We start from the raw sequence: 25,848 nt of genomic DNA, 5'->3' as shown, positions 1-25,848 counted from the left end.
ATATAATAAAATTCATAAAAAACTCAAAAAAAAATAAATAAATAAAAAATAAAAAAAAATAAAAAAAAAAAAAAAAAAAAAAAAAAAAAAAAAAAAAAAAAAAAAAAAAATTAAAAAAAAAAAAAAAATAAAAAAAATAAATAAAAAATAAAAAAAAGACAAAGAAAAAAAAAAATAAAATAAAAAAATAAAAAAATAAAAATAAAAATTAAAAAAAAAAGAAAAAAACAACCATAAATATTAAAGAAAAAAAAATTATATTATATGAGAATAAAAAATAAAAAACAAAAAAAAAAAATAATAAAAAAAAAAAAGATAAAAAAAAATAAAATATCTAAAAAATAAAAAAATTATTTATTTGTGGTATTCAAATTGAAATCATTACATGGAGATCACAATTGGGTGTGCGTAATTTTCATTTATGATTGTCATTACTGTTTTATGAACATTTTAAACTAAATTACATTTTAATATTTTTCCTTCCTCATTTGAATCTCTACTCCCCCCACTAGCGTAAAACTCGTTTGACTCAAACGACATGCAATGCGTTGGGCAGTAAATCCACTTCGTGTCGAATCTCTCCAACTTGTGTGTCAATCCATGAGAGAATTAATTCAGGGGTAAGATTTAAAGTGCATTATCACCATGCCGTGTGTCACTCCATCAAATGACTACTTTATGTATAGGACTCCAAAAGATTACTTCACCAGTAAAATTTCAAGCTACGATGTCATCTTGGCCGTGTGTTGCGATGCATGAAGGTTAATTCGCACCTAAGATCATCCTCAGAATACTATAAATAGGGGGTTCCCACCCCAAACCAAGGATATACAACATCTTTTTAACCATAAGAGCACTACAACAATAGTCTCTTTAGAGCAACTTCTTTGTGTAATCACAACAATAAATAACCGTGGATGTAGAAATTGCTGTGCATTCGAACCATTTTAAAAATTACTTTTGTCTATTTTCTATTTCCTTTTACACATTTATTGTTCAAGTATTTCATTTACTCTATTTATAAACATCTCCTTAAACCCATGAGTTTAGTATCATATTTACTATTTCACGGTCTTTTATAAACCTTTTACGTAAACTTCTTGACTTGCATACATATTGTTGGTGCGAAAAAAGGCATCAACACAATAAAACTCCTGTTGTATATATGTGCCACTCGTGGTCCACAATGTCTACATTTTTGAGAAAAGATCATGTTAATTTATTGAGAATGAAACCGTTGATGTATATATTGATTATATTCAATGGTTTTGGCATTGAATATGATGAGTTCATGCCCGTATATAAATTACTACTGATATATTGTATTTGTAGCAGGGTATATTTTGACAGATTGAGTTTTACTTAGAAAAAAACAAATTTTGAACATTTGAACATTGTCAGTTGATAGGATGGTGAGATGAAACCGCCACCCTAGCTTTAATGAGCGATGGCAGCAGGTAGACTAAATCCGGCACAATAATAATAAAAGAAGTAGATTATGTGGAATATTAGTAACATTATTTCAATATTAGGATGATGGTAATGGTTACTGGAGTTGATAAATGTTGAGCCCAAACACAAATTGGTGTGGACCGTGTGGTGTAGTTGGTTTAGCTTTAGCACGTGTATTAAATGAACACACAAGACAACACAAAGAATATGGCCTTTACACATATATTCTCTTTGTATAATGATGTACTTTATTTTGAATTCGAGTTGGGCGTTTGAGCTCCTCAGTGAATTAATATAAACACATATTTTGGCCCTTCCCTATTCTTCCTAGTCTCTCGGAAGATATGGCATTTCCCTCCCTCGTGAATCGTGTATCTTTCTGATTCTCTCTCTCCATTTCTGATTGGAGCTACACTGCACTCTACACACTTTTCACCTTATAACCTTTACATATTCTCTCTCCATCCCCGGTACTATATTTTATATTATATCAGCGCCTTTTTCCTCGTCCAACTCCTTCTCATTGTCTGCACTACTCTGCACTGTAACATATCCAAACACCCTTTTCATCTTTCTCAATACTGAAATCCATCGCTTCCGCTCTGCACACACATGCTTGCTTTCTGCTCTCTGCTTTCGTTTCAAGCTTTTAACCATTAATATTAATACACAGTAGCTATGTCTTGGGTTGATGTAGTAGATGAGTCAACGCGTAATCTCACGCACCCAACTCGTCCGCCTCGACCCACCTACATACCACCCCACCTCAGGCACACCTACAACAATGCCGTCTCTCATCTCAACTACGATCACCCTTCCTCTTTTAACTTCCCTACCCACCCAACACCTTCTCGCCCCCGTTTCAACCCAAATGAACACGGTCGTTCCTCTCGGACACGTGGCGGTGGCCGTGGACGCAACTCATTTTTGGGCGGCCCAAACCCAAACTCATTTGACATCGCTGACAAGTTTGAGAAAGTAGAGGTAACAGAAGATGATCAATGTAATGATAACGCAATCAACTTTGACGCATATGAGGATATACCAGTGGAGGCTAGCGGCTCGGACATACCAAAACCGGTATCGAGTTTTGTTGAGATTGATTTGTGTGAAGCTTTGCAGCAAAATATAAAGAGGTGTAAGTATGTGAAGCCAACGCCCATTCAGCGCCACGCCATACCAATAGCCATTGCTGGGCGTGACTTGATGGCGTGTGCGCAGACAGGGTCGGGCAAAACGGCTGCGTTTTGTTTCCCGATTATTTGTGGGATTATGAGAGACCGTCTTAAACTGGTCGTTCCTGGTGGTGGTATGGTCAAGGTTGCTTACCCGACTGCTCTTATTTTATCTCCTACCAGAGAGTTGTCTTGTCAGGTGGATTTGGTTTCGTGGAATTTTCCTTTTTAATGTTTAATGCATTTGGGTTTTCCTTTTTCTTATACTTGTTTTTATTTCCATATTCTTTGATTAGATACACGATGAGGCGAACAAGTTTGCTCACCGCACAGGGGTCAGGATTGTTGTCGCTTATGGAGGGGCGTCCATCGGTCAACAGGTTTGTTGTTTGTGTCCACGTCATACTAACATTATGCTGATTAAGAGTGCTTGTGTACAAATTTCTAACTATTATTATCGAGGTAATCGGCACTTTTTTAAGCTATATATCGAGTGCTGATACATGTTTGCGTCAGTATATTGATTTCTTGTCATATCATGAACGAAGTTGCATGATTCTGTTTGTTTGCTGATTATCAATAGGTAAATGAAGACATAAAAGTTTGAATGGTGTGTTTGATATCATTGATTCGTGTTTTCTCCAAAACGGAAATTTATAATTCCTGTATGTACTTAATTGAAAATAAATAACTTCCCTGAAGTGGATTTTTTATGTTTTTGGGCCGCCCAGGTGTACGCTACGCATATAGCTGTCTTTTAACCATAATCCATGGGTTAATTCTATTTATGCTCTTTCATTTTTATTAATTAAGCTACAATTGTTCTTGTTACATGAAGAAATTGATGAATTCTCTACTCCCTCGATTGTTTCTAGTAGCTTGCACTTTGTATTATTATTATTAGTATTTTGCATGATATCAATAGTTCTTGCATTAGATAAGCATAAACTTATAATTTAACTGTTGCTATTGTCCCTTGCATATTTTTTGATGATGCAGTTCCATAATTTGGAAAAGGGTGTTGATCTCTTAGTTGCTACTCCTGGACGATTGGTGGATATGATTGAGAGAGGAAGAGTTTCTCTTAAAATGATTAAGTATCTTGCTTTAGATGAGGCTGACAGAATGTTGGACATGGGATTTGAGCATCAGATAAGGAAGATTGTCGAGCAAATGGACATGCCGCCCCCGGGGGCAAGGCAGACAATGCTTTTCAGTGCTACATTTCCGGATGAGATTCAGGTTAATTGATTCCTCCCCTAATTATGCCATGCCTTTTGGGTGCTCATAATGCTTTACACATTGTAGAAGCATATGAGTGATATTCAGTACCTTTAAAGGTAGCAATTACTTGCGCTTTTGGTTAATGTTGGCCAAGAGAATTCTATTCATTCCATTACTGTGACATGCAATTAAATATATGATGTTGTAAAAATTAGTTTGATTAAATGATTATGTATAATTTGGTATCATACTGTTTTATTTTATTTTTTTTAAATTCTGACCAAATTTGTGCTACGTCTTCAAATATTATTCTAAAAGTATTTTCTAAATTTGAACTAATAGCCTCAAGACTTCTGAATATTATTATTTTATGCTCTTTGCTTTTATTACACTATAATAACAAGCTTGATTTCTATTCAATTTGGTTTCTTGGATATTTATTCATTAAACTGACCCTTCTTTTTTTTTTTTTATGCAATTCCTCTAAGTAGAGATAAAATATTATTATTTACAAACTTAGAAGCTTTATTTGTATGATTAATGCTTTTGCGAAATCAAATGTACAAGTTTACGATCCACTAATTTTCGAAATACAAATAGATATGAGTTAATAATCTTTTCTATGGCAGTCGCAGAATTTTTTTCTCTTAGAATTATCTTTTGAATACCTTGTGCTTTTTACATTATATAAGTTGTTTAGTCATACATATTGGAGTTGTTGACCACTTCAACAAAAGGGGTGAGACAGATGCATTCGGGGGTTCCAATATTCTAATAATATTGACTCTGTTGGATGTAATAAATTGCGTATGTTTTTCTTTCTCTTTACTAGTTTGATATTTGTGTGTGTTTACATGTTTGATTTCGTATTACTCTGTAGATTATTTCAATATAAACTTTTACATTTGAAAGCTGGAGTTAATAGTTCAGATCATCGACACTTACACCTGTTTAGAATGGATTCTCTTGTGGCTGCCCTCACTTCTTTGTTGTACTTTGCAGAGACTGGCATCTGATTTTCTGTCGGATTACATATTTCTAACTGTTGGAAAAGTTGGTTCTAGCATTGATTTGATAGCACAAAGGGTTGAATTTGTTCAGGATATGGACAAAAGAAGCCATCTCTTGAATCTTCTTTGTTCTCAGAATCCTAATAGAACTCGTGACAAGGTATCTGTGCTGTCTGATTGTTCAAATAACATGAACCTCTGGTTTTTGGCAACAGAAAAATTCTGGTTTTTGTTTCATGCACCTTTGTGTAATGAGGGAGTATATATACATATTTGAATTTGACATACAGCAAACTAGAATTTTATTTTATTTCTAGTTTGTTGATTTACGCAAGTGTTGCCAATTGGATGTTGCAGCCATCCTTAACGCTAGTATTTGTGGAGACGAAGAGAGGAGCAGATGCATTAGAACACTGGTTATTGATGAAAGGTTTTCCAGCTATAGCAATACATGGTGACAAAGTACAAAGGGTATAAAGTCTTCTCTCTCCCTTTCCTTTTTCTTGCTTTTGGCATTTCAATTTTGTTTAAAATATGAGCTCCATGAATGTGAACCTGTGTTCTTGCACTGTTTGCCGATGTTGGCTTAGTGCCGTTTTCTTTTCCTTGTATCTTTGCTCTCTTATCAGGTTCAAGTTTCTCCACCAGTTGTATGGTTAATATTGTACTTGAGTGGTGTTAAATCTCAAGACTATTCAATCAAGGTAGAACAAGAGACCCAAGATTTCTAATCTCAAAATCAACCGCAACAATTAAAAATGAAAGCATGAAAAATAAAGCATAACAGTAAAGAAAAAGAACACAAAAAATTATAGTGATTCAGTAATCAGATTGATTACCTACATCCACTCTTCAGAACAGTAAGGAATTAACATTAAATGGTAAATCTTACAGAGTTTATGGCATTTCCTAGCATACAAGATAAACCCAGGATATTCCCCTCAGTGAAACCACCCGTAATGACCCTTGCCTCACCTCTCACACACTCACTCTGAATACAAAAAATAATTCCTATATATAAAGGAAAAACAATAGAACAAACCATGTAACAGACCATGTGACGAATCCTCACCAAGGCCATTGGATTCATCTTGTGATTTCTACTTTTCTAGAGCTCCATGTCAATCTCCATAGCAACAAATTTTCTCTCTCTCTGTAACCAAATGAGAAGAGTACGAGAAGAGTTCTTAGATGGGTTTGAGAGAATATTGTAGATGGGTTTGAGAGAATACCTCAAGTGGTAAAAAACTAATTTCGAGGGATATGGAATTAGTCTTATGTTTGTAAAGAATTATCACTTTCAGCATTTTTTGTTGGAATTCCTCTGTTAAATCACATGTTGATGGCAGACTTTTCATATCTTTTAAGGTTTAATTTCATTATATTTGCTATATATTTGTTTATTTTTTCCTCGAGAATTAACAGTAAAGTAGCTTATCACAATACCTTGGTCTGATTTCACCACATACTCCACTGTTTTTCGTAATATTCACTTGTTGAATTTGAAGGAGAGGGAGCGAGCACTCAAGTCTTTTAAAAGAGGCTCCACTCCAATTTTAGTAGCAACAGATGTTGCTTCACGGGGTCTGGACATACCACGCGTTGCCCATGTGATCAATTTCGACTTGCCGAAAGCCATCGATGACTATGTTCACAGGATAGGCCGCACTGGCCGTGCTGGTAATTCGGGCTTGGCCACTGCATTCTTCAGTGACAAGAAACTGCCACTAGCAAAGCCACTAGTTGAACTAATGAACGAAGCAAAACAGGAAGTTCCTTCTTGGCTGAGCGAGTATGCTGAGAATTCTCCTTGTGGTGGCCGTGGTCAAGGCAGCAGGTATGGACATAGCAACAAATTTGGTGGCTATGACTTCCGAAGAAGTTCCATTCCTTCTAGTGCGGTTGGTTATAGTGAGTATTATGGCGTTGATAGTTCTACTCAAGCTGCTGATAATTCTGCTACTGCTAACGGTGAATTCTATGCTGTTGGTTATAATACTGAGTATTGTTCTACTCAAGCTGCTGATAATTCTGCTACTGCTCACGGTGAATTCTATGCTGTTGATTATAATACTGAGTATTGTTCTACTCAATCTGCTGATGATTCTGCTACTGCTCATGGTGAATTCTATGCTGTTGATTATAATACCGAGTATTATGCTCTTCCAGCTAATTCGGATGCTTACCCTTATCTCAATGTTGGGTCAGTGGTTGCCAGTGGTTGGGATTAGGGCTGCTATCTATCTCACGTCTGGAGGTAGATTTGATATACACAGCTTTTGAAATTTGCATTTTGTAAGAGTCTAAAGGGATGCTTGAATATTTGTAGCATTTTGTAAAAAATAGGTGGTTTCTTACTCTGAAGATATTCTCTCTATGTTTGGAAGGTTAGACACTGTTAATTCTTCTGCCATTGGCTTAACAAGGATGAATGCTTTTTAGTTTTCACAACATTTGCTAGGCTTCAATTTTGCCATGGCCTGATATGGAACTTTGATTTTATTCTGCTGCGTTGGCCTGACCCAGCCATGGTAATAATATAGTTTATTGTTAGAGAATTTTAGATTATTAAAAGAGCATGAAGATAAAATGTTTTTATTAATAAATTTTCATTCTTAAGTAGTCATATTTAGTATTTATATCTCGTTGGGTATTATTTTTGTGTATTAAAGGATTTTTCTTGGAACAAAAATTAAAACTGACAGACGATAGTAATTGTTGAAACTTGAAATATAAACAAATATTTGCTAAGTATTTTGATTTATTGAATTAGAAGTGAATGGAGGGTACCGAATTTAGAATATTAACAATCTCCGGTGATAAGTGATTCAACGAAGATTCTTGAGTGTATCAGTAAGAGGTATTTAAGTGATTCAATGAAGATTCTTGAGTGTATCAGTAAGAGGTATTTAATTCGAGTTCTTTCATCGTTATTAATAGGGGTAATTATAAAAGTTTTTATCCGATTAATAATTTTGTAGTCTGAAGAGATTAGTTGACGTGTATATAGATTAACCCGATACTCCGATCATTTAAAAAAAAAAAATAGAATGTTATATGTCATCTTAAAAACATTGGGATGAATTTAAATTTATTCTTATTATAAATAATGAAAATCCTATCAACAATCCAATGTTACTAATTTCACAGGTTCGAAATGATAATGGCATATATGTAAAAGTAATATATAGTTTTTCAGTTTAAACTAAATAAATATTACCCAAAAGAATAAACATCCTAATTAATCTAATAACAAGAAGAAACAAACCCTAGCCCAGCCCCAGTTCAGAAAGACTACCGACCGCTTAAGAACTCACAGAAATATATCTTTCTCACCAAAACCATCTTTCGATCTTTTATTTTGACCTTCAACATACACTTTGGCTTTCGGTTTTCGTTTTCAGCTCTATCATGGAAGAGGTTACAGATGGAGTTAACAATATCAACTTAAGCGCTGATTTAATCAAGAAAAATCGGATTCAAGTCTCCAACACTAAGAAACCCTTGTTCTTTTACGTTAATCTCGCTAAGGTATGTATTTTTTTTTTAATAATAATTTTATCTTTATGATTGTACATGTTTTTACTCGATTGGGGTTGTTCTGTTGTAAGAAATTTATTAGCATTTAGATTTTAACCATGCTCAGTTGTAAGCTATTGATTTGATTGGCCTTGTTATTTTGGAAGTTTGAGTGATAAATGGAAAGAAATCCGATATGGGATTAAATTTCTCTTTGTTTCTAGAGCTTTCTGTTGAGACCTAAGAGAGGTTTAGGGTTTTACCCTTTTTAGGGATCTGGGGTATATCTAATTGATAATATGATTAGTTGTGTATCTAATTTACTGATTGTGGGTATAATTTTTGTGTTCAAATTTATAATTTGTGTCTAATATTTGGTTGCAGAGATACATGCAGCAGCACAATGAGGTGGAACTCTCCGCTCTTGGAATGGGTAATTACTTTATTAGTTACTATGTGCATTGGTTGTTTACTCTTCGATATGGTCATACGACCATTTTATATCCCTCTCGCATTCTTAAATATCAAACCGTGTTGTATCATTTGCTCTTCTTTACCATTCTACACGGATGTGGTTTACTCTTTGGGTAAATTAAGTTTGTTTAGTAAATTTTGTTTTGGCATAAATTTGACTTTATTTTGTGCTCTACATTGTTGTGACCTAATTAGTTTTTCATGTTGGTATATCCAGTCTTGAACATTTTATAATTTTCTTCTTGTATCTGCAGCCATTGCCACAGTTGTCACTGTTGCAGAAATTCTGAAAAACAATGGTTTGGCTGTTGAGAAGAGTATGATTATCTGTTTCCCTATATTGTACATATTCTTAGTCCAGCTATCAAGTCTCGATGTCTGTACTTATGTTATGCACTCTTTGTAGAGATCATGACCTCAACAGTGGATATGAAGGATGAATCAAGAGGGCGATCTGTCCAGAAAGCCAAGGTAATTAATTCAATACCTGTCTGCGCTTTATGGTTTATAATATAACATGCATACAATTTGAAATGCTGCAGTTAAGATCCTCCCTATATTGATCATCTTTGCAAGTTGCAAAAAAAGACTGATTTGGATGTTCTAAGTTTTCATTGATGATCCGCTTTTCCTTATCCAAAAATACTCTAATTTTGCTTTGTGATTTATTTTGACCCAGTATTTATACGTTGGGATATTACTTTTATATAATATATTTGGTGGTTCTTGTGTCATCAGTAGCGTTTTCCTTCCACACTATTCATACATACAATTTTGATGTTTATTTCATCCATAGTTAATATTGAGCTTTCCTGTCAATATCACCTTGAATGTCTCATGTATGGAGTTATAATTTTCCCTCTCAGATTGAAATATTGCTGGAGAAGACTGCAAACTTCGATGAGCTGATGGCAGCTGCTGCTGAGGAGAGGGAAGCTGGAGAAGCCGAAGAGCAGAATTGAAAGGCAGTTAGTTATCTATTGGTATCTGGTTTGCTTTGGTGTTCATGCTCCAGTGCCAGTGAAGGCACTTAATTTAGTTAGTTTCTTGGTTGTGGGGTATCTTAGGTATTGTAGTCCCAATTGGTTTGGTAATTGTGAAGATTTGAACTTAAGCACCTATAGACACCATATGTTTACCATTCAAAATTCAATTATATTAACTGATTCTTTTCTCCATTTACCTTCTTCAATGTCGCTAAGTACATTAAATGTGCTGTTAGTGTTCTGATGGTATCGGCAACAGTTGTCTATAAGACTTGCTTCATTCATCATCCTCTTTGTGCACTCTGTTAATTCATTATTGATTTAATCTTCTTTGTTTGTTATGGACTTATCCTATCTGCAATAGTGTTCTGAACTTCTGTTGTAATGGAGCTTTGTGCTGTTGTATTGGCCAAGCAACAGTGACGGCGTAATCACATTTCAATAATAGGAAAGTTCCAACGAGTGTCATGAACAGGAAAATTGGTCCAAGGATGATCACTCTGTTTTGGGATTTCAGAATCTGACAAGTTTGAAAGGCGGAACATTCATTGAGAATGTAAAAGAAGACTCAGCAATTTGCTGTATTCTCACAACTTTGCCTCAATAACTTTTACATATGATGCGTTTTGTTGGAACTTGGTTTCATCATTCATTGAGAATGTAAAAGAGTGGACCATTCGCCCAGTTTAGCTAATAGACACCAGAAAATTAGAACATAACACGAAATGAGTTCACTGCATAACTTTCTGCTTCACGTTGTTGCCTGCTAAGTTTGTTATCAGGCTTCGTTCTTCCAAGAGTTCTTGCTACTGACCAACTTCATATTTATAACTATAACTACGAACAGACCATGTATAATCTGAATCGCCAAAAGCTACATTAACTTAGAACTATGGCTAAACCATTTTCCTATTACAATAACTTGGTTCTCTCTCAAAGAAATTATAAAACAATTCCTTCTCATTTATAAACTAAAGCGTTAGTCTCTTTCAAATCTGTAGCTTCTTTCTGAATTAATATCCTCTTGCATGCCTCGTAGCACATGAAAGAAATCCCAGCTGCAGGGACCAATTTCATGCAGCTTGGCCCCAAACCTTTATACAGACCTGGGAGACCTTCCTTCTCAAGGATGCTTGCAAGAGCATGAAGCATGTTCTGGTACTGTCTTCCGTTGAGAGCTCCAGCCTGCATGTATTTCCGAGCCACCTCTAGAGGGAAAGTTGCAGTGCTTGAGATGGCAGCAGCCGCTGATCCGATGAGAAGTGTCATAATATTTCCTATTTCTTCCTTCTTAGAAGCCTTTCTGTAAGCTTTTCGTAATGTGTCATAAGCAAAATAGTTGGTAGCAGCATATGGAACTACTCCTATTAGACTCGGGGTGAGGCCTCTGTATAGCTCCGCAGGTCCCTCTTCCCGCACAATTTTTAAGAATGCATCCAAAAGATTCTTGTACAATCCTCTCTACAATCAGATTAAAGTTCAGTAACGTGATAAGAGTTAACCGAGCATAAAATAGTACATGTTAATGAGTTAATCAATGCTGCTTAAGGCTTGAGTTGACCTGGACTGTTACTCGGGTTTTGAGTAACTCGAGAGGATACGTGCACAAGGTAGAGCTGACACCAGCGACAGCACCTGCAATTGATGAAGCGGGAATCGGAAGCTTTGGCTGTTCCCCAGGTTTAAGCGCCAAGTGCTTCTTCACCGTATCGTAAGCAAATAACTGCATGAGGTCCATTTTTTAGAACATTTAGTTGTTTCATACCCGAAACAAGATTTTGACAGACAATAACCCAATAATAGACCTGCAGACGGTACTGAAATACAACATAAGATACTACCAAAGTGGTCAATTAAAAGTCGGACTCAAATCAGTAGGCAGTAAACAGTTTGAAGATCGATCTTTCTCCTCATTTCTTAACCACACACCGCATCTTATCCCACCCCAAGCACAACCACTGGATTCAATTGATGCCGTTGATTTTGCAAGAATTAATCACTAGAATATCCACTGGGAAACAAACCAGGTCTAAGCAACACAAAGACCCAATGAACCAGGACAGAATTTTAAACAAGAGTAAAACGTAATCTAAAATTCCAAAAAAAAAAAAATCACAGGAATCCAACAAGTCAGAAAATTAACATGAATATTGAAACATATAACATAGAATCCTTTATCACAAACCTCAATAGCTTTGTTTGGCGCAACCCGGATGACATTAACCAAATTGCCTCTAAACAAGCCCTTCCAACCATCAATCTTGAGGATAGCATCGAACACTTCACCTGCAGAATTCCCACAACTTCCAACCATCAAATGTGTTCTTACAGTCTCCAATGGAGCCACAACAGTGCGAGACACAGCGCCGGCTACTGCTCCACTGATCAGCTTCCTCAACGACGGATTTCCAATATTAATTCGCAGTTTAAACCCACCTTTCCTTTTAACAACCTTCTCACCAACCTCCAATACCTCACGTAACACCAGGTGTGGAATCCTATCAATGCTAAAAGTCGGTTGAGGCATTGAAACATATTTTGCGTGTACATTAGGACTTGGAAGTTTTGTACTACTCTCTAATGAATTTACAGGGTCGGGTGATGAAATCCCAAACCCCATTCCTGCTTGGCCTACACTTGCAAAAAATCCGTCTCTGAAACTATTAATCTCTTCAGAACTACATTGAAGCTTAATTCCAGAACTAGAGAAAACAACATCTTTGTTATTGTATTGAACAGCTTGTAAATTTGTTCTAGACATTCCTAACAGAAAGCCTGAAACTCTGCCGGGTTCTTCTGGTTTCAGATATGACTGAACTACTAGTGTGTATAAAATTCTAATAGTTTGACGTTTGATGAAGAAGAGGAGTCAATTTTACGGAAATGGGTGGTTAAAAAAGAAAACTCCAATGGTTATCCGACTAAATTGGCAGGAAACAACATTTGGTACACGGAATTACAAGACAGGTGCCATGAACATGATACAGCTAAGAAGATTCTTTTTTCCTTTCCATCCCTCTGCACAGTTAAAGCAGAAAGAAGAGAAGGAACGGCTGATGTATTTGCTTCCCTGTCCAAAAGGTGTTCCTTGGTGGGAAAGAGAGGCAGAATTTGTATTTAGCTTGTACTGAGATAGTGTGTATTTCTTTAACCCAATAAAAAATTTACAAAAAGGAAAAAGAGATATAGGCAAAGAGCCAGAGGGAATGAATGCAAAGCTTTACATGGCAGCTCATTGAAATTGACCAGAATATATGAGGAAAGCTTCGTGGCACTACTTTTCTAATTTATATTAAATTAAAAGTAAATAATCTTTGACCAATCTTGTCCATTAAAAAATTTTGAAAAGCTATTTTGGAAAAGGTTGTTTATTGCTTGTGAAATAGTATTGTTTCAATAAATGTTCCATCACATACAATTTCTTACTAAGGATGCGGATTATCCTTTTCCTCCCTATTTGTCTGCATTTTCTCTCAACGAGATACCTGCCGTCGGTACCACAAGGTTCAGATAAAATTGATATTTTTGTCTAGAAGTGGATCAAATGATTTTGGGCCATATACAGAATGGGTTGAAGCCCTAGGGTTGTTTCTCCTGCACGTAATTCGTTTCATGCTGCATGTTGATAGTGGGCAGCCCTCTCAGGTCCGCTTGGGAGTTTGCGTTTATTACTTCTCAGATTTTGTATGTATTGGTTTTAATTCGCNTGAACATGATACAGCTAAGAAGATTCTTTTTTCCTTTCCATCTCTCTGCACAGTTAAAGCAGAAAGAAGAGAAGGAACGGCTGATGTATTTGCTTCCCTGTCCAAAAGGTGTTCCCTGGTGGGAAAGAGAGGCAGAATTTGTATTCGCTTGTACTGAGACAGTGTATATTTCTTTAACCCAATTAAAAATTTACAAAAAGGAAAAAGAGATATAGGCAAAGAGCCAGAGGGAATGAATGCAAAGCTTTACATGGCAGCTCATTGAAATTGACCAGAATATATAAGTAAAGCTTCGTGGCACTACTTTTCTAATTTATATTAAATTAAAAGTAAATAATCTTTGACCAATCTTGTCCATTAAAAAATTTTGAAAAGCTATTTTGGAAAAGGTTGTTTATTGCTTGTGAAATAGTATTGTTTCAATAAATGTTCCATCACATACAATTTCTTACTAAGGATGCGGATTATCCTTTTCCTCCCTATTTGTCTGCATTTTCTCTCAACGAGATACCTGCCGTCGGTGCCACAAGGTTCAGATAAAATTGATATTTTTGTCTAGAAGTGGATCAAATGATTTTGGGCCATATACAGAATGGCTTGAAGCCCGAGGGTTGTTTCTCCTGCACGTAATTCGTTTCATGCTGCATGTTGATAGTGGGCAGCCCTCTCAGGTCCGCTTGGGAGTTTGCGTTTATTAATTCTCAGATTTTGTATGTATTGGTTTTAATTGGGCTCAAAAAATTAAAAAAATGAGTGTAATATATTTTGAAGGATTTATAAAATACTCTAAATTAAGGTGTTTTAGTTGGTTTTAAAATTTTATTTTATAAATACCCTATCTATTATAAAATTATCTTAATTATATTAAAAAAAAATTAATCATATTATACACATCTTTAACCATATTAAATATAAAATAATTTTAAGTAATCATAAAAAAAAATTATTATTAAAATCTCATTCCTAGATATTTTCTTGGAGAAATAGAGTTTTAATTTTTCGATCATTTCAGATACTGCAAAGAATGACAAAGGAAGATAAAAAAACTTTGTCACATTTAAAATTGTAAAATACTAATAAGTAAAAAACAAATAAAAAACTTTTACCTTATAATTGAAAAAACAAAACTCTCAAATACTGGTTAAAGTTGGATTATTTTTATAAGCATATGTGTAAATTTATCATTTTAAAAAATTGTTAGAACCGTTGAAAAATAAACTCCTAAACACAGATTGAGTGTTTTATAAACAGCTACTATAAACCCTTCAAAACCGTTATAATAAACCCTCAAAGCCAGTGAAAAACAACTCCCAAACAGACCCTCGATATATTGCATTTGCAGAGCGCTGCGTAGACAACCGATAAAAGGTTAAGTTAATCAGACAATGGCATGATCCTTCCATTGGTTACGTTAACTAAACATGGAATATATTCTCAGACAATTGAATTAACCTTTTATTGGTTGATGAGATGCAACAAAAGAATACCGAATACTTGTATTTTGGCAAGTGCGTATTGTGAGAGAAACAGAGCTACGGTAATCACTAAGCAACTTAATAGACTTAGAATACATAGAAAAAATCTCATATGGAAAACTCCTACTTGTTCCAATTGGCCAACTTGTAGCACATAACAGAAAACTCTACAAGCTTACAACAGTGTTTTCTGATTAATAATTTTATTTTGCCTTTCTTTTATTTGATGATCCCTTCTTTACAGACTTCTTATTAGGTTTATTCTTCGGTTTCAACTTGCTGGAGGTTGATGAAGACTTCTCTTGTCCATTTTTCCTGTGTTTCTGTTTCTTCTCTCTCTTCACGTTGTACATGGTAATGGCCTATTTAGCAAGTCCAATGGGTAAAAAAAGTGAGTGTACTTCCATTTGACTCCAACAATAATTAAAGGTTCCATTATCGAATGGCTGAAACGTACCTTATCAACGTTAAGTATCTCATGTGAATGCTTAGACATTAACTTATTCAAAACCTTCTCAGTTTGCTCCTTCTCTTGCGAGCCTATCCCTGTCCCTTCCACAACCGGTAGGAACTGAATGAAAACCAAAAAGAAAATAAAATTATTCATTCCCATGTAACATTTTGGAAATAACAGCATTGAAGCATTTGCCTGGCAAAAAGTAAGCCTACAAACCTTCCTTTGCTTCCCTTGTTTCTTGGGAGCCTTTTCTCCAGGTAGCTTCTTATCAAATTTACCACCACTGGCTGTTGAAGTAGCAACTATTCCAGCTACATCTCCTAATTCGTGTTTGGTAACTTTTTTAGGCACAGCCTTGGTTCCAGTTATGGGCAAAGCAGTGACAGCTAGCTGAACATGGCTGCACAGAAGAGTTTTTTTAAAGTTTTCTATACAATACTAGTGAAACAGCAGGTATCTAGCAGAATCAAGAGGCAGTTAAGCAGCAACAGATAAACAGCAATTAAAATAAAGAATGCAAATAAGATTTTATCCACATGTGGATGTTAAGATGAATGGGAACTGAGACAAGGTGGCCAGGGACTAACATCAATAAAAATATCTTAGATGGATGAAAGCTGAAATGGGAGTTAATGCGATGCTTGGGCAAGTATATTGTACGTAACATGAAGTTGAAAGCAATAAGAAATATTTATATGCCAAAGAAAACCCTAATTAGAGATGGAAGGGCAAACCTCGGCAAAGCACCAACTTTGTCTGCTTGTTTCAAGTTCTGCATCCGATTCTTCTCTTGCTTTTCAACTCGTATCTTCTTTTCTGCTTGTCTCTTAGCAAAAGGATCCTCTCCTGGCTCTGTAGAAAGCAACATTCAGAGTCAAAAAATTCATTTCATAAATGAATAAATAAGTGTGACATGATTTTCATGAATGGAAATTCCAAAAAACAAAAGGTATATTCATTTCAATTTTCAAATTGTTGGTAACTTTCTTGCCACTCAAACATTATCTATGTATAGAAACTTACCATCAGTCATCTTCGCCTCTATGATGGGTACATCTTTATCATCATTAACACGATCATAACCATAGCGGCGTTTCCAAGTACCAGTTTGCTCATCCCAAACAACCTTGTCCTTTTTACGCTTCTTTATTCCTGCAAGATATCGCAAAACCAATTGTGTTCATATATAACATTGCGCATACATCAAGATTCAACAGCATTCAAATACTTTAGATTGTTAATCTCAAGGCCAAAGTCAAGATCTTGATATATTTAGGTTGAATATAAGATTAAGAGTTTCATAATCAAAAAGAGCATATATACCACAGTTAATTAATACAATAAATTACCTCTCTTCTGGGCAAACGATTCCCATTTTGTGGGAGGTTTAGGCTTTGGTAGCTGAAAACAAAATGTAAAATGCATCTGAGTTTAATGCTAAACATAGAAAATTAAAAAACTAAATATAAACATTTAAGTTCTAAGAAAGTATGAACCAAAAAGAACCACAAACATTAACAATAAAAAACATTGGTTTCCACAAAGTGATAAATGCAGCAATAGGTAGCAGAAAGTGACATCGACATCCAACAACTTAACCGATGTTAAAGCTAAAATAAGAAACATAATGGGTATCTTAACAATTAATTCATTTGACAAATTTTTAAAAAATAGACAGTTGAATCTCATCTCTAATCTGCTAATCTCTTTCATCTTTCTCTTCATCACAAACTGTCTCTCACAAGTCTCATTCTCATGTCTCTATCAAAAAAAATCTCAAATCTCAATCAAAACATTAAAACTTTGATAAATGCCCTAATTTATTCATTTATAGATTTTTTACAAATAAACATTCGAATCTCATCTCTTGTCTCCTAATCCCTTTCATCTTTCTCTTCATCACAAACTCTCTCTCTCTCTCACTCATATATCTTTCTCATGTCTCTATCTAAAAAAAAATCTCAAATCTCAAACAAATTATTAAAACCCCAATCAATCCCCCAACTTCCAAGAACCAAACTAATCTTCAAATCAAACCATCACACATGTCTAGACTCCACAATATCAAACCTTTAAACCCTAACCAACAGCCTTTTCCACATATCCCCTCAATAAATTTTCTATTGGATTAGTTAACAAAGCAACAAAGTAAAAGAATATTCTTTAAATTATATTCATGGCAACACAGGAGACCACAATCTCATGCTCCTCACCTTCAAAGCACCAGGTGTGTATAAGTGTGGCTATGCATCAGTTTAGTTTTTTCCCTTGCTAGACAGACAGTAGACATTGTGCATTTTAAAAAGTGGCATTACTAGTGAGATCTCCAAGCACAAAAGTAGCAAGGAGCAGCACATAATGAGTCTCTCAGAAGAAATTTTTTACTGAGTGCATTACACACCTATATATGTAAGGCTCACTATCTATCAACCATGCATTTTAAGCTGAAAGGACAAATAACCAATCAAAAAAGTTCTGTGTGTTAACAATTAGTCTCACGTATGTAATGCCCTCAAAAACAAATTAAATAAAACAGGAATTACTTGTAACATGAGAGCTAGAAAAGAGATTGAAGCAAATTTGCAATTTTCAGCAATACATATGATGGTCCAGTACTAAGTTTCGACTTTCGTCGAAAGCAAAGTATGAAAGGATGAAGTATTGGTTACATAGTCAAGCTGAAGTAGATAAATAATTACAATTGAGAAATGCCAAACAAAAGGTAAGCCTTACATGCTTTGATCTAGGCAATTTTGTTGTTGGAGGAGGCAAACTGACAAGGGGTCCATCTATATCTTCAGTTGAAGGCAAGTTAAAAAGTTGGTCAGCAATCGCTTGAACTAACTTTGTGCCCTCCTGCAGACATTCCTTCACTAGTTCCTCCCTAAGCATATCAACATATGTACAATATAAAGTCTCCTCAAAACAAATATACTACCCAATCAAATATATACTTTGAATATCTAAAAAAATTGAGAGCAAAGCAACTGTTGTTATTCACTCATCAAATCAAATTCTAGCCATTGCATATTTATTCTCAAAAATAATCTTGAAAGGTCATGAATTAAACTAGCCTGTACAATCCCTAAATTTACAAGGAAATAAAAAGTGAGGGATTTAATCAAGAATGTCAAACAAACGCTGCATACATTTTTAAAAAAGTTAGATTCAAATCCTATATAACAGAAACCTAATCACTTACCTAAAATTCGAGACACCCTAAATAAAAAATGAAACAAATTAAATACAGCTCAGGGAAGGTATTTCAACAGCACTGAAAGAAACTATAGAGTTACTAAACTAACTGAAGATAAAATAAAACAAAGAGAACTACACAGGGTTTTGGATATTAATAAAATAGGAGTATAAAGATGAACAAGTATGAATTGACAAATAAGAATAGAAAAAAAAAGTAAAAGAAAGTAAACCTTGAAGAAGGGAGGGATGGAAAGTGGTAAGAAGGGTTGAACGCCATGAGATTACCAAGGTCGACCTCATACTGGCTTTGATTCTCCATCAGTCGCTGTGTCAAACACTTGATGAAGATGACTTGTTTTAAGGGTTTATGTACATAGCTTCTCCTTCGTTGCCCTAACGGGACTTCAAACTGTGATGTTCAAATAACCGGCCCAAACTCCACCTTTGGGCTTTATTTTGTGGCCTTTTTGGCACTTTCATAACCCATAAATGTGTTCTCAGTAGGAGTAATTCTACTACAAATTGTTAAAAATATTTTTTATGTTTTATTTAAGGATTAATTTATTGATTTTGTGTTAGAATTATGAAAATTTAGTCTCTAAAATTTATATACTAAATAAAAATCTTCTTTATGCAAGCAACGTTACGCCAATTAGTTTTTCTTCTATGTATATTTTTGGCTGATTAACATATAGAAGCCCACTGTTACCAAACCAAAGCAACTATAAAACTACCTAATGACCTATTTTAGTAAGAATACTAAGTATATAATATTAAATTTTTTAAAATAATGTTTTATTAAATTTAGCATTATTAAATTTATTGATTATTTATGTTTATTATATGAACAGAAACTTTATTTTAAAATTTTTGCAAATAATGTTACCCCAATTAGCTTTTCAAGAGGCCCATGGAATCCCAATGTTACCCGTAAATAATTCCCGAATCACCGAAGTACCTATAAAAGCCTTGTTTGGCTACCCCCTAAACCTAATCAAACACTGAACTCCCTATTAACTTTAAAAGATTGACACCCAAACAAACCCCAATCAATAAATAAGCCAATCTATTTTAACCAGAAGGAACGACTAGTCCACTACACCTCTCTCTCTCTTCCTGCCCCCAAGCCCAAACCCTCTCCATCAAATTTTGAATTCAGATCCCATGATTGCTAATTGATAATAAATTAGGGTTTTCTGGTTTCCAATTTTAAGCATGGACGGCAATAAAGACGATGCGTTGAAATGCTTCAGAATCGGGAAAGAAGCCCTCGAATCTGGGGACCGAGCGCGTGCCCTCAAATTTCTCACCAAAGCTCGACGACTCGACCCCTCTCTCCCCGTCGATGATCTCATCTCATCCATCGAATCCGATTCTAATTCAAATCCCAATGGGCCCTCCGTGCGGGCGACGACGGAGAAACCGGCCGATCAACCCTCGCTCCGTCACCGGGCCCCAGCCACCGCCTCATCTTCATCAACATCATCTGCATCTGCTGCTGCGTTCACCGAAGAGCAAATCACGATCGTGAGACAGATTAAGAAAAAGAAAGATTATTACGATATTTTAGGTGTTGAAAAGAGCTGTTCAGTGGAGGATGTACGGAAAGCGTATCGAAAACTGTCTCTGAAAGTTCATCCTGATAAGAACAAAGCCCCGGGTGCTGAAGAAGCTTTTAAATTAGTTTCTAAGGCGTTTCAGTGTCTGAGCAATGAAGAGAATAGGAAAAAATACGATCTTGTCGGGTCCGATGAGCCTGTTTACCAACCACGGGCACACAGTCGGGCGGCCCATGGGTATAATGGTTATTACGATGCGGATTTTGATGCCGATGAGATTTTTAGGAACTTTTTCTTTGGAGGGATGCAGCCCGCCAGAACACAGTTTCGACATTTTAATTTTGGGCCGGGTATGGCGGCCAGAACGGCTGATCATGGGTCTGGTGGGTTTAATTTACGAGCGTTAATTCAGTTATTGCCGGTGATTCTTATCATTCTGTTGCAATTTTTGCCATCTTCAGAGCCAATTTATGCCCTGTCTAGGTCGTATCCTTATGAGTACAAGTTTACGACAGAGAGAGGTGTTAATTATTATGTGAAGTCAGCCAAGTTTGAGCAGGATTATCCGATGAATAGTGCGGAGAGAGTGAAGCTTGAAAGGCAGGTGGAGAAGGATTACTCGTCAATACTTGTGCAGAATTGTCGGTTAGAGATTCAGCGTCAGCAGTGGGGTTTCATAAAGGAGACTCCTCATTGTGATATGTGGCGGAAGTTTCAAGAATCGCCAGCTTGATGACTTGAATCAAGGTTTAAGTCATAGTCCCTGATTTTGTTTGGAACTTTAGATTTTGTGTAGAATATTTTCAATTGGGAATATTAATTACACTTAATAAGTTATTTGCTTCCTTTTACTTTGAAGTATTTGATTTTATATCAAGGATATATACATTTTTGTATGTTTCTATGGGTTTTCTTGTATACCAGCTGAAATGGGCATATAACTGGGAATAATTTGTGTAAAAACAGTCTGTACTGCTCTGCTATTACTGATTCATTATTTTTAGTAGGAGATGCAATACATGGTACTGATACTATAAGCTAAACTCATTGACGTTTAGAACTCATTGACTTTTGCTTATAACAATTTGGAAGGGAAAATTTTCCCCTACCAACCAATTAAAACTATCATGAGAATTTTCTTGGATCTACCAACTAGGTAGTTTTCATCCTAATTTCTGGTGCAATTCATCCTACTTCTGACTTCAGGTTTATTGTTGTTGTCTTACCTGTTATCTTTCAACCTGCTGTGTTTGGAAATGTACCTTATAAATATAAACTGTCTCTTAGACATAGCCATAGATGTAGAACTGTTGTCATTTGTCATACCCTTGAATTTAATTCATAGGTATGCTGTGACTAATTTAGAGAATGCATCAAGACTTGTATTCTGGGATTGTAATTTTCTCCTTTTGCAGATTGCTTGTTTGCTGCTAAATGCTTCAACATTTTCACGTTTGACGATCACATGAAGCATTTGAAATTTGCTCAAGCTACGAAGGATAATAGTAGTGATTTTTGAGAATTATCTTTATCAAATCTGGCTGTTGTCTATACTTTTCGCACCTTTAGTTGGTAAACTTTCTGCAGCAAACTCTGTGATCTATGCATACACGAGGACAGCTCATAAAAACTTTCTTTGAAAGTCAGGTTGCAATATGCATGCCTATGAATGCATCCTGCAAGAGTTGCAAGATTTATATTTACATTACATTTTTAGTACTGTAGAATATAATTTTCGATAACCTCTATTTTTATGTACATGAACTAGTTACGTGTGTACATTGATTCGTTTACATTGATTTTTATGAGTTATTTTGCACTGTGTGAGATGATTTAGTTATTTACAATGTATCTACTGGTGATGGATTAATGATTAAAGCACTTTGACAATTGACCCAACTTTTTATGTATATGTTTAGCTTTTAACACTCATTTATCAATCCTTGGTTGCTTCTGTTTGTTTCCTGGGCAAAGTTTTCACCCTTTGTTATTCTATTTCATTTCCAATCTTTTCAAATAGAGATCTCCTTCACATTCTTCTATGAATAAGAATATTAGTTTTTTAATTTGATTGTAATTAGTTATTAACAACTGCCCTGATATTTAGTACTGCTTGATCACTATCATTATGCCCACAGATGGCTGGAGATTCACATCTGCATTTGCTGGGAAGTGCAAACTGTTTGCTGAGATTATAAATGAGATTTATAAGTTTTACATGTTTATCAAAATGTTACCTTTCAAGCTACCCTGAGAAAGGCTAACTCATTCTCACTCATAACATATTTAAAACAGCTGAGAATAATACAGTCTAGAACTGGAACTTTAGTCTCTATGTCCATGGCAAATAACTTTTAGAAATGGAGTCTTCACCAATTAAAGACCAAACCATTTAGGGTTCTCAGGGACTGGTTTGGAATGGCCAACCTCATTTCGCCCCTAATGTTAATGAATTGTTCCAACTTTGTGAAGACCGTCCATCAATGTCAACCCAAAGGTATAAAATAAAGGTACGAAATTTACTTTTTAGACCAGGAAGAAATTAGAATGTATACAACCAATCATAACAAGTCCCAACACGGCAGGGTTTATGTTTTAGTAATCATCTGAAACAACAATGTATTGTTGACAAATAAAATACATTCTATTTATGTGATTGCCGGCCTACAAAATGGTACAGGACGCTAGAAAAGAAATCTATGTCAATTGAACATGTAAAGTGTAACTTAGATCTTCTTCTCCGTTGTAATAAGAAAATCTTATGTGGGATCTGATTCATGTCTTGGCAGCTGAAAACTTGTGTCTCTCATCCTTTGAGGTTATGATCAGCAAACCCAACACGCCTAAAAGTATGTACTGCAAGCGTAAAAAAAAAAAAAAATTAAGTTTATAACTTTTCGTAATTGTTCAGTGTAAAAAATTAAAAAAAGAAAATGTCATAAAGAAAATGCATGATTTGAAGCAATTTTAAGAGAGTAATATTTTAATAAAAGAATCAAGATGCCATTGCAGATGCTTTAAAATTTCAACAAATGTAACCTTGATAATGGGCTGCTCAGTCATGATAATTGTTGCCCAACCAAGGTAAGGCAGGAACCTGGAGAGAGAAGACATTGAATTGAACAACATCAAGATACATCAGAGGCAGAAGAGATCCATATAGTTTTTTGTTAGTAGATGCTAAGTTACCCAACGGCTCTCCCCATGATATGTTGTCTTTTTAACCAAAACTGTCCACGAGCATATAACATCCTGTCATCGCTTGGATTACTGTCTCCTGATTAAAGCATCCAATCAATAGATGAGAACATTAGCGCTCTTCCATTATGACCTCACAAAAATTATGTTTGCTTTCATCCTTCATATCTATATAGATATATGTAAATATGTATGTATAACTTTTGACAACAATAATGAAATTAAACTTAGCAACAATCAACTATCTCAAGATGAAAAATATTATACCTTTTGTGAGTAAATCAACTTCTCCCATCTCCTGCCGCTCATGAACCTAAAAATAAATCATATAAAGAGTACTAACAGATATGTGAATCATTAAATATCAAAGTCAGAATCTTAGGGAAGTAAAAACCTAATCAGAAACATAAGTCATCTAAGGCATATCATAAGGTATTCATGCATAATCTTCCTCCTTTCACCACTTTCTCGCCCTTTCACCAACCCTCATAGTGTAAACTGTCAAGGATTCAGAGGAGTTATATAATTTTTTTTGTTTTCCAAGAAACCACCCCGTGTCCTCCAATGTGGCTCTGCCATTATTGGACGAAAGCAAACAGTACGGAAGCTTAAGAGGTTCAAAATATCCTAGGTTCTGCCTGAGATTTCCATTGTAAATAGTGATAGTTTCCCTTTACCCCTTTTTTCATTATTAAGCATAAAAAAGACTTCAAACAAATGAAGTATCCACCATTATTACCTCAATAACTCGATGGACAATTGGAATTTGTTTACCCTAAAACATTGTGGAAAACATAGATTAGCAAAACAAATATCACGAGGACAAATATTCAATATACATAAGCTAATAGCGAGTAAAAACCGCATGGAGAACTACTGATGAAAATAATATAATGCAAATGGATTTGTGATATTAATGAGAAAAATAAGAGTAAGCTCACAAGAGCAATTATTATGTGAATTCAAGTAGCTAATGTTATGAAGAAACACAGTCATCAAAAGCTTTTATTCTGGGGGGAAAAGATGAAGATAACAGTAAATATAAATAAAAGGTAAGAGTATACCGGGTAAGCTTTCAACGTCCGAAAGGAAATGAAGAACAGAATTTCAATGTGAAGTACTCTAATAGCCACATTTTTTCAGTCAAGAGATACAAAAACATAAAAGCAAATTTTTTTTTGACAACCACAATGCCATGTAACAAGAAGATTATTTTCAAAACACACAGAAGTACTGAATTTTAACAATCAAATATAGAGAAAATCAAATAAAGAAGATAGCTTGATGATGAAAGGGATGATTTAACAATTCTTTAAGAACAAATTAAGATGATTGAAAAAAAAATCATGTAAAAGAAATAGGAACTCATAACTGAATAAAACAACATACTTGTACTTTGAACACAACAATTTCTCCTGCACGAATGGGTTCATTGCTCATATGCAGAAACAAAATGTCGCCCTGCAAAATAATTAAAAGGCTATTCTGATAATTAGGTAGCAAAAGAGTGCAGATTCATATGTCATATAAAAAGAACAATGCTCTTTCCTCTTCCAATGCGATATAAGCTGGCAGGTAATGCCAATTTTTCAATAAGAAAGCAGAATTAATTAATTAACCATGTAGGAAAAAAAAAAAATTAAGGAGTTAAATTTGTGAATGCAAAGCTATATGTGGCATGGAAATAAGCATACTTGAGGTTATCTTTTAACTCAGCTCCTGAAGATAATTTAGTCATAAACCTGCGACCGACTTGATTTCAAAAAGGAAATATTTTGAGTTAAATGAAGTTGGCACCAGTCTGGATACGAATCAAGATTATTAAGTTGGTAAAACAAATGTTAATGCAAATAATAATTAATGACTCACTCTTTTAAAGCCAGGTTCCATACTTCCGGAGAGCACAACTACAATAGGCGATTCGCTTCCACTTAAACATATTAAACCTTTCCATAGCATCAAAGCTGACGAAACTATCATGCCTAACAAACACAGTGAGAATCCAATATTATACTCAGACTCAACAAATAACACTAGGTTAAATCTATATCTAGATAGTCATCAAACATTGAAAGAAAAGAAAAAAAAAATGTCAACTGCTTGCTTAGTATTATTAAACAAAGAAATTAAAGTTGCAAGCATGAAAGACGTAAAAAGGAATAGAAAAGATGAAGCTAACCAAGAGTGATAAGCTGAAAGAGAGATTGTTTGATATTCAGGGATCGGACGCTTTCTCCAATTCCAATCCAACCCATGTTTTTCTTTCTCTGATTTTCGAGTTCAATTTCATGGTCATGCTGGCTGGCATTTATAGGAAAGTCAAAGGCTCGTTTGTTGAGTTCTTCGAATTACGACCGTGGACCCCGTTTTCAGATTTTGTGCGTGGCACCAGCACTAATGCTTCGCCATCTGTT

At 35.0% G+C, this 25,848-nt stretch overlaps 6 protein-coding genes across 6 annotated transcripts; 3 read left to right on the top strand and 3 right to left on the bottom strand.

The window, feature by feature from the left end:
* Positions 1-2,121: 2,121 nt before the first annotated feature.
* Positions 2,122-7,273, top strand: LOC116109708 (DEAD-box ATP-dependent RNA helicase 52C-like). The gene is made up of 6 exons (XM_031395934.1): positions 2,122-2,826; positions 2,924-3,007; positions 3,627-3,869; positions 4,854-5,021; positions 5,219-5,332; positions 6,370-7,273. The coding sequence occupies exons 1-6, from the start codon at positions 2,131-2,133 to the stop codon at positions 7,090-7,092; spliced, it is 2,028 nt and encodes a 675-aa protein (XP_031251794.1). The 5' UTR covers positions 2,122-2,130; the 3' UTR covers positions 7,093-7,273.
* Positions 7,274-8,095: 822 nt separating this feature from the next.
* LOC116109549 (uncharacterized protein At2g34160-like) lies at positions 8,096-10,032 on the top strand. Its single transcript, XM_031395780.1, has 5 exons — positions 8,096-8,392; positions 8,765-8,813; positions 9,109-9,171; positions 9,261-9,325; positions 9,721-10,032. Exons 1-5 carry the CDS (start codon positions 8,273-8,275, stop codon positions 9,814-9,816), a joined length of 393 nt encoding a protein of 130 aa, XP_031251640.1. The 5' UTR covers positions 8,096-8,272; the 3' UTR covers positions 9,817-10,032.
* A 379-nt stretch (positions 10,033-10,411) lies between these two features.
* Positions 10,412-13,045, bottom strand: LOC116109671 (adenine nucleotide transporter BT1, chloroplastic/mitochondrial-like). The gene is made up of 3 exons (XM_031395898.1): positions 12,026-13,045; positions 11,402-11,563; positions 10,412-11,301 (listed from the first exon to the last, which is right to left on the bottom strand). The coding sequence occupies exons 1-3, from the start codon at positions 12,599-12,601 to the stop codon at positions 10,801-10,803; spliced, it is 1,239 nt and encodes a 412-aa protein (XP_031251758.1). The 5' UTR covers positions 12,602-13,045; the 3' UTR covers positions 10,412-10,800.
* A 1,923-nt stretch (positions 13,046-14,968) lies between these two features.
* Positions 14,969-19,057, bottom strand: LOC116110041 (ribosome biogenesis regulatory protein homolog). Its single transcript, XM_031396284.1, has 8 exons — positions 18,908-19,057; positions 18,213-18,363; positions 16,829-16,880; positions 16,503-16,631; positions 16,214-16,331; positions 15,696-15,879; positions 15,480-15,593; positions 14,969-15,384 (listed from the first exon to the last, which is right to left on the bottom strand). Exons 1-8 carry the CDS (start codon positions 18,994-18,996, stop codon positions 15,226-15,228), a joined length of 996 nt encoding a protein of 331 aa, XP_031252144.1. The 5' UTR covers positions 18,997-19,057; the 3' UTR covers positions 14,969-15,225.
* A 627-nt stretch (positions 19,058-19,684) lies between these two features.
* Positions 19,685-22,029, top strand: LOC116110021 (chaperone protein dnaJ 49). Its single transcript, XM_031396265.1, has 2 exons — positions 19,685-20,983; positions 21,652-22,029. The coding sequence occupies exon 1, from the start codon at positions 19,893-19,895 to the stop codon at positions 20,967-20,969; it is 1,077 nt and encodes a 358-aa protein (XP_031252125.1). The 5' UTR covers positions 19,685-19,892; the 3' UTR covers positions 20,970-20,983; positions 21,652-22,029.
* A 768-nt stretch (positions 22,030-22,797) lies between these two features.
* Positions 22,798-25,748, bottom strand: LOC116110030 (signal peptidase complex catalytic subunit SEC11A-like). The gene is made up of 8 exons (XM_031396277.1): positions 25,614-25,748; positions 25,304-25,416; positions 24,824-24,895; positions 24,174-24,209; positions 23,702-23,747; positions 23,426-23,513; positions 23,276-23,333; positions 22,798-23,092 (listed from the first exon to the last, which is right to left on the bottom strand). The coding sequence occupies exons 1-8, from the start codon at positions 25,687-25,689 to the stop codon at positions 23,012-23,014; spliced, it is 570 nt and encodes a 189-aa protein (XP_031252137.1). The 5' UTR covers positions 25,690-25,748; the 3' UTR covers positions 22,798-23,011.
* Positions 25,749-25,848: the final 100 nt, after the last annotated feature.

This window comes from Pistacia vera, unplaced genomic scaffold, assembly GCF_008641045.1.
Source record: "Pistacia vera cultivar Batoury unplaced genomic scaffold, PisVer_v2 Contig118, whole genome shotgun sequence".
Classification (NCBI taxonomy): Eukaryota; Viridiplantae; Streptophyta; class Magnoliopsida; order Sapindales; family Anacardiaceae; genus Pistacia; species Pistacia vera.
The sequence above is the reverse complement of the archived record's forward strand: the minus strand, read 5'-3'. Positions and strand labels throughout refer to the sequence as shown.

Excerpts from the sequence above, each read along its gene's own strand:
- LOC116109671 (XM_031395898.1), bottom strand. The coding sequence starts at position 12,601 with ATGTCTAGAACAAATTTACAAGCTGTTCAATACAATAACAAAGATGTT. Across the intron at positions 11,564-12,025 it reads CGCCAAACAAAGCTATTGAG|TTATTTGCTTACGATACGGT; the intron begins GTTTGTGATAAA and ends GACCTCATGCAG. Across the intron at positions 11,302-11,401 it reads AAACCCGAGTAACAGTCCAG|AGAGGATTGTACAAGAATCT; the intron begins GTCAACTCAAGC and ends ATCTGATTGTAG.
- LOC116109708 (XM_031395934.1), top strand. The coding sequence starts at position 2,131 with ATGTCTTGGGTTGATGTAGTAGATGAGTCAACGCGTAATCTCACGCAC. Across the intron at positions 3,870-4,853 it reads CATTTCCGGATGAGATTCAG|AGACTGGCATCTGATTTTCT; the intron begins GTTAATTGATTC and ends TGTACTTTGCAG. Across the intron at positions 5,022-5,218 it reads CTAATAGAACTCGTGACAAG|CCATCCTTAACGCTAGTATT; the intron begins GTATCTGTGCTG and ends TGGATGTTGCAG.
- LOC116110041 (XM_031396284.1), bottom strand. The coding sequence starts at position 18,996 with ATGGAGAATCAAAGCCAGTATGAGGTCGACCTTGGTAATCTCATGGCG. Across the intron at positions 15,880-16,213 it reads AAAGTTGGTGCTTTGCCGAG|CCATGTTCAGCTAGCTGTCA; the intron begins GTTTGCCCTTCC and ends TCTTCTGTGCAG. Across the intron at positions 15,385-15,479 it reads AGATACTTAACGTTGATAAG|GCCATTACCATGTACAACGT; the intron begins GTACGTTTCAGC and ends CTTGCTAAATAG.
- LOC116110021 (XM_031396265.1), top strand. The coding sequence starts at position 19,893 with ATGGACGGCAATAAAGACGATGCGTTGAAATGCTTCAGAATCGGGAAA.
- LOC116109549 (XM_031395780.1), top strand. The coding sequence starts at position 8,273 with ATGGAAGAGGTTACAGATGGAGTTAACAATATCAACTTAAGCGCTGAT. Across the intron at positions 8,393-8,764 it reads TTTACGTTAATCTCGCTAAG|AGATACATGCAGCAGCACAA; the intron begins GTATGTATTTTT and ends ATTTGGTTGCAG. Across the intron at positions 9,326-9,720 it reads GATCTGTCCAGAAAGCCAAG|ATTGAAATATTGCTGGAGAA; the intron begins GTAATTAATTCA and ends TTTCCCTCTCAG.
- LOC116110030 (XM_031396277.1), bottom strand. The coding sequence starts at position 25,689 with ATGGGTTGGATTGGAATTGGAGAAAGCGTCCGATCCCTGAATATCAAA. Across the intron at positions 24,896-25,303 it reads TGGAACCTGGCTTTAAAAGA|GGCGACATTTTGTTTCTGCA; the intron begins GTGAGTCATTAA and ends ATTATTTTGCAG. Across the intron at positions 23,334-23,425 it reads ATCATGGGGAGAGCCGTTGG|GTTCCTGCCTTACCTTGGTT; the intron begins GTAACTTAGCAT and ends TTCTCTCTCCAG.